The 18,440-nt window shown below is 59.9% G+C and overlaps 2 protein-coding genes across 3 annotated transcripts in view; both read left to right on the top strand.

The window, feature by feature from the left end:
* On the top strand, window positions 1-2,866 carry ARSI (arylsulfatase family member I). The gene is made up of 2 exons (XM_049829545.1): window positions 1-320; window positions 1,465-2,866. Exons 1-2 carry the CDS (start codon window positions 1-3, stop codon window positions 2,864-2,866), a joined length of 1,722 nt encoding a protein of 573 aa, XP_049685502.1.
* A 6,981-nt stretch (window positions 2,867-9,847) lies between these two features.
* CAMK2A (calcium/calmodulin dependent protein kinase II alpha) overlaps window positions 9,848-18,440 on the top strand; it is a 33,274-nt gene continuing 24,681 nt past the window's right edge. For both annotated transcript variants that reach the window (XM_049829546.1, XM_049829547.1), the window contains exons 1-2: window positions 9,848-10,089; window positions 15,924-16,018. In XM_049829546.1, coding sequence (XP_049685503.1) covers window positions 10,028-10,089; window positions 15,924-16,018 — 157 coding nt within the window. In that variant the 5' untranslated portion in view covers window positions 9,848-10,027. The remainder of the gene's footprint in view (window positions 10,090-15,923; window positions 16,019-18,440) is intronic.

The following is an 18,440-nucleotide window of genomic DNA, read 5'->3' on the forward strand; positions in this document are numbered from 1 at the left end:
ATGGCCGTCTATGCCCTCACGGGCTTCTCGCTCGTCAGCCTGCTCAGCTTTGGCTATTTATCCTGGGACTGGATGAAGCCCAGTTTGGTGGCCGACGTGGCCACGGACCCCATGGAGAAATCGCTGCCTCCCGCCTTCACCAGGCCACCCCACATCATCTTCATTCTGACCGATGACCAGGGCTACCATGACGTCGGGTATCATGGCTCAGATATCCAGACGCCAACGCTGGACAGGCTGGCAGCAGAGGGTGTTAAGCTGGAGAACTACTACATCCAACCCATCTGCACCCCGTCCCGGAGCCAGCTGATAACCGGCAGGTAAGCCAGCGCCTGCTCACACCCCACTCGTGTCCCCACTTCCATCCCTTCCTTAGCTCTGTGGGGCTTAACCCCAGCTCGCCCACGAGACAGATGCCCTCGTATATTGGCAGATGATGGAGATCCTCCAGACAAAGGTATCTTGCTGGCTTTCTCTAGAAGGCTCCCTGGGTAAATGGTTGATTTTCACATGAGATAAATCGTGGCACATGGTAATGCCCAAAATTCAGATGCCATTGGGTAACAGACGTCACTTTGGGAGAGGGTGGTCTTTGGTGAAGAGCTGTGTCCCCAGGGCATTCCCATGTTGCTGTCACACTGGCCCTTGGGGATCTGCTGCTGGGCTGTGGGGTCGAAGGATCATTCTCACCTCCATCTACAAGTCCCTTGGACCGTGCTTTTCCTACTTGTGTGTTCAGTGCTGCACTGGCCAGTGCAGGCTGGATGCTGGTCCATCAATCTCTTCCATGGAGGCACAGCCAGATCTCCCCTGATCCTGGGCCCTTCTGTCTCCTGGAACAGATGGGGCTTTCTCTGGAGCAGGGCTGGGACGTCAGCACTCACCATAGGAGGCAGATTCCATCAAATCGTCTCCTGCTGAGGTGTGAGCCCCAGGGATGTGCCTATGGATGTGGTCACCTACTGCCTGGAGGTAGTGGAGCCCACCGGGGTCTGGGCAAAGGCCTCTCTTCTCTCCTGGTGGCTCTAGAGGGATCCAGGCATCTCCAGGGTGTGCAAAGCAGGGGAGGACAGGGATGTGTGGGCACCCAGGTGGGGCACTGCCAGCCTCTAGGGATCAGTACACAACTCTTGCTAGTGCTGCCCAGCCCTGGCAGAGCCCAGCCAGCTCCCCTGGGGTGGCAGCAGCAGGACCAGCTGCTGGTGGCATCCTGGGAGAGCAGCCCAGTGTGCTTTTGAGATGTCTGCTGAGCCCCCTCTTTTTTTTTTTTTTTTTTTTTTTATCTGCTTTTGATACTTTTGCATGGATGAGGAGCTCCCTGTCTCTGGCATGGAGCTTGCTCCATGGGTTTGGGTTGGGTGACATGGAGAGCTGCATGCATTTGGGGTCTCCGGTACATAAAGTGCCACCATGTCCCCACCCAGCACTGCTCCCCATTGATTCTTCTTGTCTCTTTCCTGGCAGGTACCAGATCCACACAGGGCTGCAGCACTCCATCATCCGCCCTCGGCAACCCAACTGCCTGCCCCTCGACCAGGTCACCCTGCCCCAGAAGCTGCAGGAAGCCGGTTACTCCACGCACATGGTGGGCAAGTGGCACCTTGGCTTCTACAAGAAGGAGTGCCTGCCCACCCGTCGGGGCTTTGACACCTTCCTGGGCTCCCTGACGGGCAACGTGGACTACTACACCTATGACAACTGCGACGGGCCAGGTGTCTGTGGCTACGACCTACACGAAGGGGAGGACGTGGCTTGGGATCAGAGTGGGAAGTACTCCACTCTCCTCTACGCCCAGCGCGTCAGCAAGATCCTGGCATCCCACAGCCCCAAAGAGCCTATCTTCATCTACGTGGCCTTCCAAGCGGTCCACACACCTCTGCAGTCACCCAAGGAGTACATCTACCGCTACCGCTCCATGGGCAACGTCGCTCGCCGCAAGTACGCCGCCATGGTAACGTGCATGGACGAGGCGGTGAAGAACATCACCTGGGCCCTCAAGAAGTATGGTTATTACGACAACAGCGTGATCGTATTCTCCACTGACAATGGCGGGCAGACCTTCTCCGGGGGAAGCAACTGGCCTTTACGGGGCCGCAAAGGGACGTACTGGGAAGGGGGAGTCCGTGGCATCGGTTTTGTCCACAGTCCCCTGATCAAGCGCAAGCGCCGGACCAGCTGGGCACTGGTTCACATCACGGACTGGTACCCAACTCTGGTCAGCCTGGCCAGGGGCAACCTGAGCAACGTCCCAGGCTTGGATGGCTATAACGTCTGGCCTGCCATCAGCGAGGGCAAGGAGTCGCCACGAACCGAAATCCTACACAACATCGACCCCCTGTACAACCACGCCAAATACGGCTCCTTGGAGGATGGCTTCGGCATCTGGAACACAGCCGTGCAAGCCTCCATCCGGGTTGGGGAGTGGAAGCTCCTCACTGGTGACCCGGGGTACAGCGACTGGATCCCTCCACAGACCCTGACCAATTTCCCAGGGAGCTGGTGGAACCTGGAGCGTCTTACCGACGGCCTGAGGAAGTCCGTGTGGCTCTTCAACATCACCGCCGACCCCTACGAGCGCTACGACCTCTCAGACCAGCGCCCAGATGTGGTCAGGACCCTCCTGATGAGGTTGGTGCACTACAACCGGACAGCCATCCCGGTGCGGTACCCTGCAGAGAACCCGCGGGCTCACCCGGACTTCAACGGCGGTGCCTGGGGACCTTGGGCCAGCGAGGATGATGCAGAGGAGTGGGAAGGTGGTGGGGAGCCCCTGAAAAGTAGGAACAAGAAGAAGAAGTGCAAGATCTGCAAGCTGCGCTCTTTCTTCCGCAAGCTGAACACCAGGCTTATGTCCAACCGCATCTGATGGGAGACTCCCCCAGCATCGACCCAGCCCGGCCAGGATGAAGCTCTGGATGGCAGTGCCGCAGGGTGGGAGTGAGGGAAAGGGACAGACAGGGAGGTGGCCAGCACCCATTTGCTTTCCCTTGCTCCAGGGTTCACCCCAAAACACCTCTCATCTCTGGCTGGACCGGTGGCCGCAGGGAGGTGGTCCTGGTGGTTGAGGAAGGGTGATGCGGACTGAGCCGTGCTGCTCGGCGGTGGTGTACATGTCCTCTGAGCTGGGCTGGCCCACGCACAGCCCCTTCCAAAGAGAGAGACTTTTTCTCAAGGACTCTGCAGGCAATCGCAAGCTTTAAGTGTTGGCCATTGCAACAGCAGGAGGAAGCGCAGGACACTGGGGCGCTGATGCAGAGGGGCCGGCCAGCCTTGGCGGCTCTGCCTGCAGGTTGTCCCTCATCATTTCCCTGTATATACGTGCTCCCGACTTTTTGCCTGCTGCCAGGCAGTTGCCTTCTTTGGTCTTGCTCTGGGAACTTGAAGGCCTCTCCCAAACCCAGGACCGCAATGTTTCCTTATTATACTTCTTTGTGGAAAGACAGATTCCTGGCCATGGATGTCAGACCTGAGACCGCCATGGCTGGACTCAGCCTTGCTACTACAGGGACCTCATGTGGGGTCATGGCTTCTCCTCCCCAGTGGCTTGTGGGGACAGGAACAGCCCTGGTGAGAAACTATGGCCCACGGAGATGCGATTGGATGCACTCAGAGAACAGATGGTTCTTCACGGCCCCACATGTGGGAGGCAGGTTTGCCCCAAGCTCTGGGGGACTTCACACGGGTCAGCCACCCAGCAGACCCTTTCATCCACAGTTCTGCCTGGCCAGACCCCCCCTCCATGTGCATGGCTGTAGGCACCCACGTTCCTCCCCACGCATCCTATGCATCTGACCAGCCAACCACCCCCAGTGCTGGGGCTCTCCCCATCCTCACATCCCCACCGCTGAACCTGGGGCAGAAGGAAGATCTCAAGAAGGTCTCCGCAGAGGGTGATGTGCTGCTCTGTAGGTGCAGGACTTTAAAGCCGTGGGGAGGGGACGGAGACGGCTCCCGCCTGCCAGCACCTCACCGCATCCCCTCGCCGCAGATGGGCACCGCTTTCCCAGCAGCGCACGCGTAGGGGGGGAAACACCTCCCCATCATCCGTCTGCCGTGGGGAGCCAACCCATGTGATTACTGGGGGCCAGGTAGCTCGGGAGCTTGGGCAGCCAGCAAAGTGCCGTGCCCCCGCGCCTTCGGTGGGTTGCGAGCGTGCATACGTGCGCTCAGAGGAGAGCTGGCGAGGATGAAAGAGGGTAAATAGCTTTAAAAGCGTTTTGGATGCATGGTGCATTTCCATTTACACAATGTGTTTTACATTTCTCCCCACAGGTTTCTCTTGGTGCAGCGTGTGTAGGCGAAGGCCCTGCTGTGAATTTTGAAAATAGTTATTTTTGTCTCTGGAAAATGAGGCCCGTTAGGACTTGTCAGCTCTTGGATGAGCAGTGTGGGCTTTCTTTTTTTTTTTTTTTTTTTTCCCTCCCCTCTCTCTCTCCCTTGCAAAATAACATTCATTTAAAATCTGTCATTGAAAGATGTGACAATTGGCAACGTGCACGCTGAATACCTTTCAGTGTGCTTTCAAGCCCTGTGTGTGAGAGAGGGACGGGGACGGGAAGAGAATGCAATGACACGTTTGTTTTTTTTTTCTTTTCTTACTCTTAGCTGGATTATTTGGGGGAATTGGGATTTTCTATAGAAACAAAGAAAAAAAAAGCTGACAGCGAGGCAGAATAGAGGAGGCCTCTTTTGCAGAATTGGGAAGGAGTTTGCAAAGCCAGAGCGTGGCAGTGTGTGCGCCAGTCCCAGCTGCTCCGTGCACACCCATCACCGTGCCATCCCGTCGGCTCCCCGCATCCCTACGGGCGAGTGCCCTGCAGCAGCATCAAGGACAGGTTTCAGAGGGGGACTCAGCTCCTCCATCAGCCTCATCTCCCTCCCCGGCTCCCTTAGCATGTCACTCCATGTGGACCGGTCCCCACGGCATCACCCCGGCCGAGGCGAGCCCCGGGAAGATGCCGCGCATCCTCTAACTACCTCAACCGTCCAGCCTGGTCCCCTGGGATGCGCACCACCGGTGTGCCCATTGGCAGCGGGGCTGCGGTGCCAGCTGCCGTTTGGCAAAGCCAACCGGTTGCTGAATAAAAAGCAATGTTTCGCTGAAGAAGAGGAGGCTGCTGCAGGCTGAGCCAGAGCCGGAGGAGGACAGAGGGTTATGGCTGCAGGGGGCTCGGGCACGAGTCATGGCAAAGGGAGAACCAGTGCTGGAGGGAGCAGGAGAGCGGGGCTGGCCATGGGGCGGCGACAAGGCTCGGGAAATGGCTTTCATTTCCATATTTATATAAACGCATCCAAGTTTAGTCCTTTTTTTTTTTTTTTTCTTCAAAAATGGAAATTTCCATGAAAACATGTTAGATTTTTCTCCTTTCAATTTTACTAATATCCCCATGGAAAGGTTCGTCCGGTCTTGCTTCATTTCCAGTTTCTGATCTGCTGGGCTGAAGCTGGGTTCGTGCAGTCAGCCTAGCCATAGCGTTGGATCTACGTTCTTTTTTTTTTTTTTTAATTAAAAAAAAGTTGCATTCTGAATTTTTACAAAAAGAAAGAGTTGAAGTAAAGTCTCTGCCCCCAAAAACAAAGAGGAAAAGTAGGTGGGAGTATCTCTGGGTGCTTTGAGAGTACAGACCCTCCAACCTGAGGAGAGCAGTTGTCCTTCACCGCTGTTTCCAGTCCCGCTGTATCTGTACATTGGGCTGGGAAGGTGCAGGTGGTGGCTGCTGCATGGGATCCCTGTCCCACCACTGCTCATTAATGGTCTCTGTGGGGAAAAATGCAGCAAAGTGCCAAAATCCCGTGTCTTCACCCAGTTCAAACCCCTTGGGAGTGCCTGTGCGCTCTGGTTGCCAAGGGGTTAATGGAGCTGGTGAGATGCTCAGGTGGTGGAGCTCCTTGCCTGGCCCTGATGCTGCACCCAGATGTGTTTGCACACAGAGTGAGCGGTCCCCTCCTTCCCAACCACCCTTCAAAGAGCCGTGCAAGCCCAAGGCTCCTCCAAACCCCGGGCAGGAGCTGGGTGCAGGATGGAGCCCTGCGGAGGGGGCAGGGGGAAGGGGGATGGATTTGGGGCCACTGGGGCTCTGGGCTGGGAGGAGGTGGGAGCGGGGTGGGATGGAGGGGTGGTGTCTACCTCACCTCCGTTGGGATGGACTGCTGCCTCCACCCTGCCGGCTGGAGGGAGTTGGGATGGAGATGGGATGGGAATGGATGGAGTTGGGATGCGTTGGAGATGGGGAGGGGGATAGGATGAGGATGGGGATGGGGATGAGGATGGGAATGGGGATGGGGATGGGGGTGGGGGTGGGTCAGGCAGGACTGGGGGTACCTCGGAGCCTCTCCAGCCCTACGGGCATTTTCCACCTGAGAGAGGGAAGGGAAGAAGCCCAGCGGCAGGAAAGGAGATGGACATCTCCACAAACTGCCATGGTGGGAGGGCGGCAGGGCACTCTGGGCACCTCATGCTGGGGAGTGGGTGCTCTAGACCAGGGGCTGTATCTCATGCCAGGCAGTTGCATCCTTTCTCCTTCCAGGGGTCCGAGGACATGTGGTTTTGCAGAGGTTTCTCCCCACGCAGACCCAGCACACGACGGCCCCAGGGAGCTGTGTGGTACCTGCTGGGAGTCCCCAGGTACCCACGGCCATGTCTGCAGGAGGGTACCTGCCCACGGACCCTGGTGTCAGGGAGAGGGTGGCCCTAGGGACCAAAAGCAGTTTCATGTGGCCACAGAAGCGAGTGCTGGGGCCCGCAGGGACAGGGCACATTTGCAAACACAACCCTAAATGTAAATCAGCTCTCCTTACCATGTTATTTATAATCTTTATCTAAAAATAACCCCAAATTCAGCTTCCTAGAGGACAGCAACTGAGCATCCCCCAGACCCCAGCTTGTGTGTGAAACTGTCCCAGTAATTTTGGGATCTCTGCAATATGTAATTCGCAGCCCCTCTGGTTCTGCATGCGAGGCACTGCTGCAAGCTCCCTGAGGCCCAGGCAAGCCCTGTCCCCTGGGAGGAGAGGGGGGGGGACCGGCTGCAGTCCCCTGGGGACACGCTGGTCCTCCCCAAGCTCCGTGAGACAGCTGCCCATCCAGTGCGCTTGGGATATGGCATCGGACCTCAGGTGCCCACCCTGGGGCAGTCCCATGCTGGGATGCAGAAACTAAATATCAGCAGGGTAGAGCTGGAGCAGGCGTGGGGAGAGCAGGAGGCATTTCTGGAGAGGCAGCCTGGGGATGGAGAGGAGCCGCTGGGGATGAAGGTCTCCATCAGGCGGCCAGACCCAAGCACGGCAGCAGGAGAGCAGCTTGGCTCTGCAAAACCCTGCAGGAGCAAATCTTGGGGTGGCCGGGAACAGAGATGTTGGCCGAGGAGAGACATCCGAAGAGGATCCTGAGGTCTCTGGGAGAGTGCTGGGACTGCTCCCCTCCCCTTGAGTTGAAGGGAGAGCCCCCAGCCTGGAGGGGGAAGGTCCCACCCAGAGCTCCTGCTCCCCTTGGGTTGTCCCCAGGCACTGGGGCACTGGGACTGGGACTGTGCTTGGGAAAACATCATCGGCAAAGCAGAGCGTGTTCAGCACCCAGAAGCCTGACACCCCCTCACCCTCAGAGAGGGAAAAATGCTGAGAAAAAGGGAAAAATCCTGAAGACAGAGGAGGGCAGGAAGGGAAAAACCCTTCCTGGAGAGCCGTGTCTCTGCCAGGCAGCAGAAACCCCAGGAGGAAGGCAGGGTCCCCGTGGGGGGCTTTGCCATCACCCCCTGCCCCAGGCGAGGAGTTCGGGCCGTGGGGGTCAGGGGTGCAGCAGTGGCCCTGGGGGGAAGGAAGGGGCAGATCCCTCCTCCCGGCTCCAGGAACACACCGAGTCACGCATGTGGGGCTGAACACGCGTGCCAGCGTGGGGGTGGGCGCGGGAAGGAGGGGCAGGTCACACTGCAGCGCCCACGGGGACACATACGTTAGAGCAGGCAGAAGCAAAGTGGGGGCACGCACCTGCCCACGGGCATCCATGGGTCTCCAGCTTGGGGGGGGGTCTTCCTCTCACCCTTCGGCTCTGATGGGCTGCTGGGGGCTGGCACCAAAAAGCTGGAGGAGGAGAGCACTCCCCTGAACATCCGGCTGCGCCGGCCCCCGCAGCAGCCCCCCGCCTCCCGGCACAGCCCCGGGGGTGGCAAAGGTAACCCCCTTTCACGAGGGAATGGGATGGGGAGGAGACATGCACAGGCAGGGAGGCGTTTTTGGGGACCATCATAGCCCCAGGGCACAGATCCCACACGTGCATCATGCTCACTCCGAGTGAGGGTGCCTGGTGTGCTCTTCTTGCATGGTGGCATGGCCAGGGTGGGTCCAAAGGCCACCAGCCCTTGGGGACCATGGCCCTGTCCCTTTGCCCATGGGTGGGAAGCGGGTCCCTGTCCTGCCACCAGGGCCACAGGGTTCTCTCTGTCTGGGCCACGTGGGAGCGGGAGGCTGGATGCGGGGATGCAAGTTGGGGATGAAGGTGGGTAATGGTGCAATTAATGGAAAAGCCATTAGACCTTTCTCCTCCTCCCCCTCTTCTTCCTCACTCCGCCACTTGCTGTCCTCCTCCACTTCCACCTCCTTTCTTCTCTCCCTCTCTCCGCTCCTCCTTCTCTCTCTCTTCTCAAAGATTTCTCCCTATTTTTGTCTGGTTAGAGCCTTTTCTTTTCCTTTTAACCCTTCCATGGCAGCCGGAAAGGGAACTCAGTCCATCTCAGCTGCCAAAGGCAATGCTCTCCTGGTCGGTGGTGGGAGCCCCTTCTCCCGGGATGGTGGGGGCTCCTGCTGCAAAATCATCCAGAAACGGGCCAAAAGCTTAGAAGAAAGCTCTTCTGGGGGCATCAGAAGATGGGAGGGTGCAAGGGGTGGCGTAGATGGAGGAGAGGGTGCTGGGTGTCCCAGGGATGCTGCCAGGGATGCCAGCAGCAAGGTGGGCTCAGAGGGGAGCCTGTCCCCCGCAGTCTTGGGCCTCATTACTCTACTTGTATTGCCCTTTTTGTGCTTTTTTTATGTTAAATGCACTAGGCAGCAAAAAGCTCGAGGGGGGTGCAGACCTTCCTCCTACCCCCACTCTGAAATCCCCCCTTCTTTGTGCTCCGGCTTGGGCACCGCAGGAAAACACCAGCCCAAAACACAGCCTTTTTGCTCCCCCTCTAGCTTGCGCTTTAGGGCAAGCTGCTCACCCCATGGCGGGGGGGACACCCACGGGACCCGCTCCTCCGGCAGCCCCGGGGTCCGTGGGGAGAGCTGGCAGGCAAAGGGGGGGAGTGGGGAGCAGCTCCCTGGTGCGGCCAGCCCTCCCCTGCAGAACGATCGGGGCCAAACCCCCCCCCGGGGACCCCGGCTGATGGCCGGCCGGTTTGGGGACCTGGGGACCTGCCATGGTTTCTCCAGCTTCTCCTGACACACTTCTGCTCCAGCTGCTCCCACTCGCCCCAGCGTGTCCCCCATCCCACAGCCCCCCAGACCCCAGAGGGATGCCGCTGCGGGCACCAGCAGGGCCTGTATTTTGGGGAGGGAGGAGAGGGAAAGCAGTTGCTGGGGCGACAGCATCCTCCTGCAACATGGAAACCACAGTTTCCATGGAAACCCTTTTTTGCCCCAATTATTCTACCACTGCCACATCCTTTAATTTGCCTTTAATATTTGCGGTTTAGACTTCCCCCACCCCCGCAGCAGGCGGGTGACCCCCGGGCAGCCCCCGGAGCCGGGGTCCCCAGCAGGGCCCTGGTCCCCACGGGCGGGTGGCAGGTTTGGGAAGCAGTTGCCCCGGCAACAGAAACAGGGCGTTTCTGGCAGCGGTGGTCGCCATGGGGACGGGGATGCTGACGAAGGCTTGTGAAGCTGAGAAGACAAATTGCCCTCATCATTATCTCCGGGCTTGTCAATCAAACATATTCCCTTATTTACCTCGGCGAGGAGAGAGCCCCGGGAGCACACGGAGAGGGAGGGAGCGAGAGGAGAGCTGCTTGCCCCAAACTCCGCACTGGGGAGGGAGCATTTCCAGCCCCTCGGGATGGCCACCATCACCTGCAATCGCTTCACCGAGGAGTACCAGCTCTTCGAGGAACTGGGCAAGTAAGTTGGAGACGGGGCTGGGATGCTCGAAGTGGGGCTGTGCCCCAGCTGGGGAAAAGCCTCAGCGGTGCTGGGAACCGCTAGAGATGGGAGAAAGGAGACAGGCACGGAGCAAAGGCACCAGGGAGCTGGGGGGACTCGGATTAGGATGGGGGCTGCCGGCCCCAGTCCTGCCCTCTCTGTCCCTTCCTGAGTTTGGGTGGCTGCTGAGGGGTGCTCGGTTGGGGGCTTGGGTCACCCCAGGGGGCTGGAGCTGCCCAGGGAGGGGGCGGCTGTCCTTCTTATGGAAAAACCAAAAGAGGATGCTGCCGGCTCCCCCGGGAACTTCTCCAGCTGGGAGGAGGTTCGGGACAGCCGAGGAGGAAAGCCAAAGCAGCGGGCTTTTCCTTACATTTCTTTAGGGAATTTCTCTATCTGGGTTCACTGGGGTTTGGCTAGTCCTGCAGGAGACCCAGTCTGCCTGGCAGCCCCTGGTGAATCCCAGCAGCTCCTGGACAGACCGGGGGTGTCTCCCACCCCTGTCCCAGTGTGAGTGCCCCCCCCAGGTGAGCCACAGCCCTGCCTGACCCGGCAATCCTGCCGGCGAGGGCTCAGCTCGGCAGGTCCGGCTGTCATTGCTTGTGCCTGGATCAGGGTGCATGTGTGTGTGCATGTGTGTGCAAAATGCCCGTGCGTGGCGAGGCGATCCTGGGGGGCTCTGAGTACCCCAGGCTGGAGCAGGAGATTTCAGGTCCTCCTCTCTGTGGGGCAGAGGGATGCTCCATCTCTTGCCGAGCATGTGGCTGTAAAACGGGCGCAGAAGTGAGCAGGCGTGTGCCTGTGTTTTGGTTTCTGTGCCTTTTTTCGGAGCTGATGCGTAAATCTGGGGCGTGCAGCCGTGTTCCCTTCGGAGTGGCTCAGCGACGTGGTGGCATGCTCGGGGTGCCTGTGCTGGGTGACTGATGCCCGTGTTTCAGATGGGCAGCTTTGTCCATCCGTAGGCAAAGGCACTTGCTCAAGCCCCGCAACACCGCATCGCCCGGGTGCAGGACAGCCTGCGCCTAAACGTGCGCCCACACGCGCGTTGGCGTGCGAAACGGGGGTGAGGGAGAAAGGAGAGGACAAAGATGGAGAAATCGAGAGGTTGAAACAGGGGAGGACTTTGTGCCAGGCTAAATGCAGTTAATATTCCCCAGCCAAATGGGAGGACCAGGTTGCTGCTACAAAGTGCAGCTCCCTGGAGGCGAGCGGACCCCCCCGGTCCCAGGACATGCACGTCCATCCCCTCAAGCGTCGGGGTGGCTGCGAGGGGCTTCTGGGGAGCAGTGGGATGGGGAGCAGGTCCCTGAAGCAGGGACAGTCCCAGCTGGCACTGTGGGCAGGGGCATGGGTACGCGCTGGGGAGCTGGTGGCAAGGTGGGGTTTGGGACTTGTTTTTTCCAGAGGTTTCTCGGCTTTTCTGGGCTCTGAGGCTCTGTGGTGGTGGCAGCGGGTGGGCAGGGGGTGGGCAGGAGAGGCAGCGGCTGCTGGGTGCCTGCAGGGAGGCTGCTGGGCCCTGGCTGGGCAGACACGGCTGTGGGGATGTGGAGGGAAGCTTGCAGGCCAGGTGTGATGGGGGAGGATCGGGAGGGATCCCGGAGGCGTTTGCGATGCAATGCTTTGCTAGGTGGGTGCTGACACAGAGGGCTGAGGACCCAGACTTGCGGGCTGCCTGTATGACCCGGCACCACGGTGTAAAACCACCTCGACAGATGCATTTTAACACGTTCACGAATAAAGGAGCAAAGCTGGCGCAGCGGCTCGCCAGCGCCCTGCGAGCCTCGCACCCCGGCCCACCAGACCTTCTGGGGTGATGCAGAGGCAGCACGACTCGGCCGGTGGCTCAGGGCAGCATCCCCAGCTTGGAGCATCCCACAGCTTTCCCTTCTTCTCCAGGGGGCCGGTACCACTGCAGCACTGAGGCATGTTCCCGAGCGAAGGGCTTCACTGGGCTGGTCAAGGCACTGGGTTGGGGATTTTCCACCGGGATGGTTTCCAGCACATCCTGGCACATTCAAAAATCAGTGGTTTCCCATGGGGAAATTTCCGCTTTGTGGGCTTAGAGAGGGAAATCAGGACGAAGCGCTGCACCTCTGCTCTGCTGCGGCAGCCACTGGCAGTGGGAAGCGGTGTTCCTCCTCTGGCGAGATGCTCCCAGGACTGATCTTGGTGGGGGCATCCCGGCAGGGGCAAGGCAGGGTGGGCAGCAGCATGGCTCTCCCCCAGCCAGACCCCAAAGGGGAGCAGCGGGGCTTGGAGCAGAAAGGCTCCATCTTGAGTTTGCTGTCCCCAAGGAACTGGGACAGTCTGCTGGGGGGGACGACATGGGATGTCCCCGAGCCTGGCTGACAGGAGGGAGGTGCTGGGTGTCAGGCTGCTGCACCCACTGTCCTCCTTTGCCATCTCCTCGGCTGTCACCCATCCTGACACCCAGGCAAGCTGGGGGTTTAAGATGCCACACACCTCTTGGTAGCACCACGACAGGGCTTTGTGGGGGGACAGAGATGGGGAGGGGGGGGTCTGCAGAGCCTGCCCCATGGGGCAGGAGCCCTTGGGCGCATCCCTGCACCTCCCAGGCACGGGGAGGGCATCCATCCTGAGTGGGGGACATGGAGCTGGGAAAAACCTTCTCCCGTGGCAGCCCCGGCAAAGCCAAGCAAGTGAGAGGCTGCTCCGATCCCCCCCCCAGCCCCACACTTGCAGGAGGGGACTGGGGCGAGGGCGGGGGGCAGCACTGGCAGGGGGGACGGACAGGGAGAGGATCCTGCCCACGGCCCCCCGGAGTAGGACAAACATGAAGTGCAGCTCCATCGGCGCCTCCAAATCCGCCCCCGCGGCAGGTTCAGGGAGAGGCTGGAGACAATTACCGTGCCGAGCGGTACGATCAGCCCCTCCGCTCCCAGAGCTGCAGGAGAGGGGTTTTATTAAAAGGGGGGGGAAAAAAAATAAAAAAAGATGGAGGAACAAAAAATCCCCAGCCCACACTCTTCTCTCTAGAAAGGAGATAAAATGCCTCGGAGGAGGAGGAGGTGTTGAAGAGAGAGGGAGGGCAGCAGCAGCGCAGCCCGGCGCTGGCAGGGAAGGTGTGAAAAAGGGAGAAGCGGAGCATCCCGGTGGCAGAGCCGCTGCTCGGCCTGGCAGGGGGAGGCCGTGGGGACAAGGCATGGGGTCATGTCTGGCCCGGGGGACCAAGGGATGGGGGCTGCAGGGCTGGACCCAGCAGTGCCAGGGCTCAGGGCTGGAGGGACAGAGCTGGCTGCTGGGCTGTGGGTCCAGCATCACCCTGAAATGGCAGCCTTCAGACACGGTCACTACCCACGGTCCTGCGGGTGATGTACTCATCCAGTGCTAAAACTGGGACGTGCTTGTGTTGTCTGGGATGAATGCCCCATCTCCGAGCCAGGCAGAGATGGGGGCCCCCAGCTGCCATGGGGGTTGGCCCCATCCAAAGAGCCAGCAGCCTGGGAGGGAGGGAAGGGACCCACTCCGCTGCCCACGGCCAAGGAACAGGGCATGTCACCTTCCGAAGGGGTTTCTTGCACCAAGATGGGGCTGAGCTCCCTGCCTGGCACTCTCTGCTCTGCCCACACTGCCCTGTAAGCCCCTGGTGCTGGTGGGGGGAAGCCTGCATTTGCAGGGAAGGAGATGCTGGATTTAGATGGAGCCAAGGGGGGATTTTTCTCCCAGGCTGGGAAGATCCCACACGGGGCTGGGAAGCACGGGAGCAGCCTGGCACGGGGAGTAGAGCCCGGCTGCTGTGAAACGCCCAGCGGGGTCAAAGACCCAACGTGAAGGGGTTCCTGGCCAGTGCAGACCCGCTGCAGGACCTGACTGGGACTGGGAACAGGGCTATGGCAAGCATGCTGCACCCTGGGGTGTCCTGCACCTGCACCCAGCACTTCGTGTCCCCTCCACCCAGCAGGCTCACAGGGTCTTGCTTGCACTTCACTGAGCACAAATAGACATTTGGTTTCTGTTAAAAAGGCCCAGAGGAGCCAAAAGCCATGAATGCAGCCGGGGGTGTGAAACCCTGCACTCTGGCAGCGCGGTGCATCCCATCCCTGCCTGCTGCATCCCGCTTCCCACGGCTCCCCCTTCCCCGCCGTTCAGTTTAGCTGGAATAAATGGATTAAGCGAGTGGCTGTGGGCACTGGGACCAGGAGTGGCTGGGGGTCCCCAGCCTTCAGGGGGTCTGGGACACCTACATCCCTCCAACTCCACGTCAGGTCCCACAGTGAAACCCTGCGGCTGGGGTGGAAACCTCGAGCTGGGGCAGTGGGCATGGGGGCTTCCCTGCTTGCTGCACTCACTGCTGCAGACTTTCCTGCCACTGCAAAAGCAGCACATGTGTCTTTAGGAAAAATATAGGAAAGTTGGGTCACAGGGACTCACAGGAGCCCCCAAGCCCCGGGCAGTGCGGGGTTCCCAGCGGGATGGGGAGAATGGCACTGCAGGGCTGGCAATGGCTCTGGTCTCCCACCCCATGGCAAGCTGAATATAAAACATTTTGTCCCCCCTTTCCAACTAATCCCCCCCAGACTACAGGGATATTAACAGCTCAGCTCTTCCAGCAGCCACAATTAAACGGCAAGACGGGGAGGCTGGGAAGCGCTGGGATGCTGTTCCCCCGGCTCCTGCCTGGCACGTGCCGCAAGTGATGCTCTGTGCAGCAGCCCTGGGCGCGTGGGCTGCCGGCTCTGCCGGGGCTCCAGCCCCATCCCTCCGCACCCCGCCGTTTGCCTGTTCTCCTAAAGATCACATTCAAATCCAAATTGCCCGTCTCCATCCGCCCCCACCGGTAAAATCAATTATCCGCCGCCACTCGCCAGCCTGCGGCCTTTTATTCCTCGGCAGGGAGCGGGAGCGGGCGACGGGGAGCGGGGGGGAAGGTGGGGCAGGAGGTGGGATTGCTTTTGATAGTTGTTATTTTAGCGATTGGAGGGGTTTGGCAGGAAAGGGAACCTGGTACAAAGGTTGCGCTCAGCAGGGCTAGAGCGTGCGTGTGCCCGTGTGTGTGCAATGCTGCAGCTCCCAGCATCGTGCCGGCGTGCTTTCAGTGCAACGAGCTGGCAGGGCTTGGGGTATGGGGTACGGGGGCAGAGGAGCATCTTTGGAGTGTCCCAAGCACCCGTGCTCATTTGCCTGCCAGGCCCCAGGAGACCCTTGCACGTTGGTTTACGCGTGTGCAAGCCGCAGCAGCATCGGTCCCTGTCCAGCTCTGCTCCAGTGGTCCTTGCTTGCAGGGTCCCCTGGGCTGTCCCTGCCTGTGTGACAGTTTTGCAGCTGGGGGGACCATGCACCACTCACCTGCACCCACTGCTGCTGCTTGCACCCGCTTCTGCAAAGCGCTGCTGTGATTGCAAGGTCTAGAGCATGCAAAGCCACACGCACAGACTAAAATGAAGCGGCCGAGTGCTGCGTGGCAGCTGCAGCCATCCTGGTGTCCGTCAGGAGCCAATACCCCTGGTAAATCACTGCTCCTTCTCTCCCAGGGGATAGGTAGGGCAGAGCTGAGGAGGGAGAGGAGGAAAGGCACACAAAGCCTGGGGTGTCCCAGGGGAGCACGGAGGGGCAAATCCTGCATTCCAAAATGGGGCAAATCCAGGTCTACCTGTGCTTGCCCCCATCATTCCCCAAGAAGAGTGGTGCAGGGAGGCCAACTGAGAGCCCTCCATGTTTTCTCCAAGCCCCTTCCCCAGCCAGCACCCATCCCCATCCCCGTGGCTGCCCCTCGCCCCACAGGCACATCAGGGCTGAGCCATGCCCCTGCCCGTGCCGAGCCCTTCACCTCTCCCTCCGGCTTCTTGTATTCCCAGGGGTGCTTTTTCCATCGTCCGGAGATGTGTGAAGGTCTTGGCAGGACAAGAGTATGCGGCCAAGATCATCAATACCAAGAAGCTGTCTGCTCGAGGTAGGTGCTGGGGGTGTTTTCGGGGAGGCGAGAGGCGAGCAGGGTTTGCGGAGCGGGGAATTTGTCCCCTCTGCATGGCACCGGGACAATGCCTTTGATGTGCAGCGAGGTGGGGGGTGTTTGATGTGTGGTGGGGGACCTCCTGTCGCCACTGTGGTACACGCTGAGCTCCTTGAAGGATGGGGCAAACATCCTGAGGAGATGCCTTGGTGGCCGCTCACCGCATCCCAGCCGATCACAGGGAAGCACCCACAGCCCGGCTGTGCCAGGGCTCTGGGGGGCTCCCAGACCCCAAACTGGCTAGGGAGATGTAGGACCCCATTTCTATCCCTGAGACCATACCACCACCTTGCATGCCATGTTGCGGCAAAATGATGGTTACAGCCTTGCAGCAAGTTAAACTGCTGCCAGCCTCAGGCGCTGGGTAGCCCAGTTATTTTGGGAGCATCACCTTCCCTGAGAGGGCCCCCGCTGACCCCCCGTGCCTGCTCTCAGGGGCTGCGGGTTTCCTTACTCGATGTACCTACATCAATGAAATGGGCATGTTGTTCAAGTGGGGGTTTGATTTAATTTCTACCTGGAGATGGGCCCTCACCCCTCATTGCTGTCTAATTAATCGCTCTGGTGGAGCACGTTGGCTGCTTTGCTGCTGGAAGAGGTGCTGGCAGGTCTGTCCTGGCTGTTCCTCTGGCAAAGCTGAGCGGAGCCAGCACAGAAAAGCTTCATCCAGCCCTTTGCTTGAGGCTGGGACCCCTCTGCCCCCAGGCATCTGGCAGAGGAGCTGCGATGAGGAGGATGGAGGGGATGAGACAGCAGCTGCTGTGTCCCCGGCTCCGGCTCCTCCTGGCCGGGTGTGCAGGATGGGTGCTGGGAGCGAGCGCCCTGCCGGGAGGGTTTAATTAACTCCCTCTCTCAGTTTCTCTCCCTGATGCCACTGCTCACCTCCGAAGGCAAAACTGAAACGCAGAAAATGGTGACAAACTCCTTTCTGACCTCAAATTAAACCAGTGCTTTGCAATCTCCCTCCCGCAGTGCTGCCAAAGCAGCACAGCACTGACGCTGAGCCCCCTGCCCCATGCTGGTCCCTGTCCCTGTTTGGGAATGCGGACCATTCCCTTCCTCTGAGGCCGAAGGTTCCCAGTTCTGGGCACCCAGCTGGGCTCTGGGCAAGGTGTGCGGTGCTGGCCTTGGCATTTGGCTCCTGCCCGTGTAGCCCAGCCGGCAGCGGGACGGGCAGCAAACACCTCCCGGTTTGCCGGGCTGCCTGGAGAGCAGACTGAGCCGCCTTCCCTCTGCTCCCTCCTGCCTCTGCTCGCCTGCTCCGGCAGTTTGCTCCTTTCCATCCTCTTCTGGGGTTTGCGCTGTCCCTGGAGCGGCTCTGTGTCCGTCAGTCCCCTGGAGAGATCTCACAAGAGTTATTTTCCTTGTCCTGCCTGCTGAAATTGGTGTTGAAACCCCCATTTCTGCAACGCTAGCATTGGGGATGGCTCTTCCACAGGGAGGGAACAATCCCCAAAGGGGCATGAGGAGCCACTGTCCCACCGGGATGTGCCACCGGCTGTGTCACACGCAAAGGGCAGGAGGGCAGGTGTGCAGGGAGGAGAGGGGTCGGGGGGAAGATAAGAGGAGCTGCAAAATATCCCCATGGTCTCTTCAGACATCCTACCAGCTGCCGACACAGGGAGCCAGCAGGAAAGAAACTGGAGTTTTTGGAGAAAAAATGGGGTTTCGGTCTAGGCAGCAGCTGGATTTGTAGGGTAGGAGAGGGGCTGCGGCCGTGGCTCGCTGCCCCCAGCCGCACTTCACCGGGTGGTAGATGTGCTGTGCCATGTGGGTGGGAGGATGCTCTGACCCACGGCAGCTGCCCCCTAAGCTCAGCAGGGTCCCTCTGCCTGAGGGACATTCCCCTGTCCCTTTGTCCGTCTGTCCCACTGCTCCTCTGCTCTGGCACAGCCATCCCACCCACGTGCAAAGCCCCTGCAAGCCCTGTCCCGGACATTTGCGCAACCAGGGGGGTCCCCTGCCAGCCTGCAGCCCCGTGCAGGGGTTGTATCCACACGATGCTCAGAGGAAACTGCAAACCCAGAGACCCAGCCCTGGGCTGTGCCCCCGTATCCAGCCCATCCTTGCTGTGCAGTCAACGGCGGGGAAGATCTGCCCGAGCAGGACCCACACAGAGTTGGAAAGAGCAAAGCCCACGGAGCACAGGCTGCCTTCGCTCCCCGGGCAGTGAGTGGCTCGGTTCAGGCAGCAATTCCCCTTGCATTTCGCAGCCGAGCCCGTGGCACCAGGGGCAGCGATGGCCACGGTCCCCCAGGACCTTTCCTACCAAGGTGCTCCCATGCTGGGGCATGCCCGGGGCTGCATCCCCAGGCGCTGCAGCCTCGCAGGCACGGCAGCCTCCTCCGCACCCGCACCGGCT

Source organism: Accipiter gentilis, chromosome 26 (assembly GCF_929443795.1).
Source record: "Accipiter gentilis chromosome 26, bAccGen1.1, whole genome shotgun sequence".
NCBI lineage: Eukaryota > Metazoa > Chordata > Aves > Accipitriformes > Accipitridae > Astur > Astur gentilis.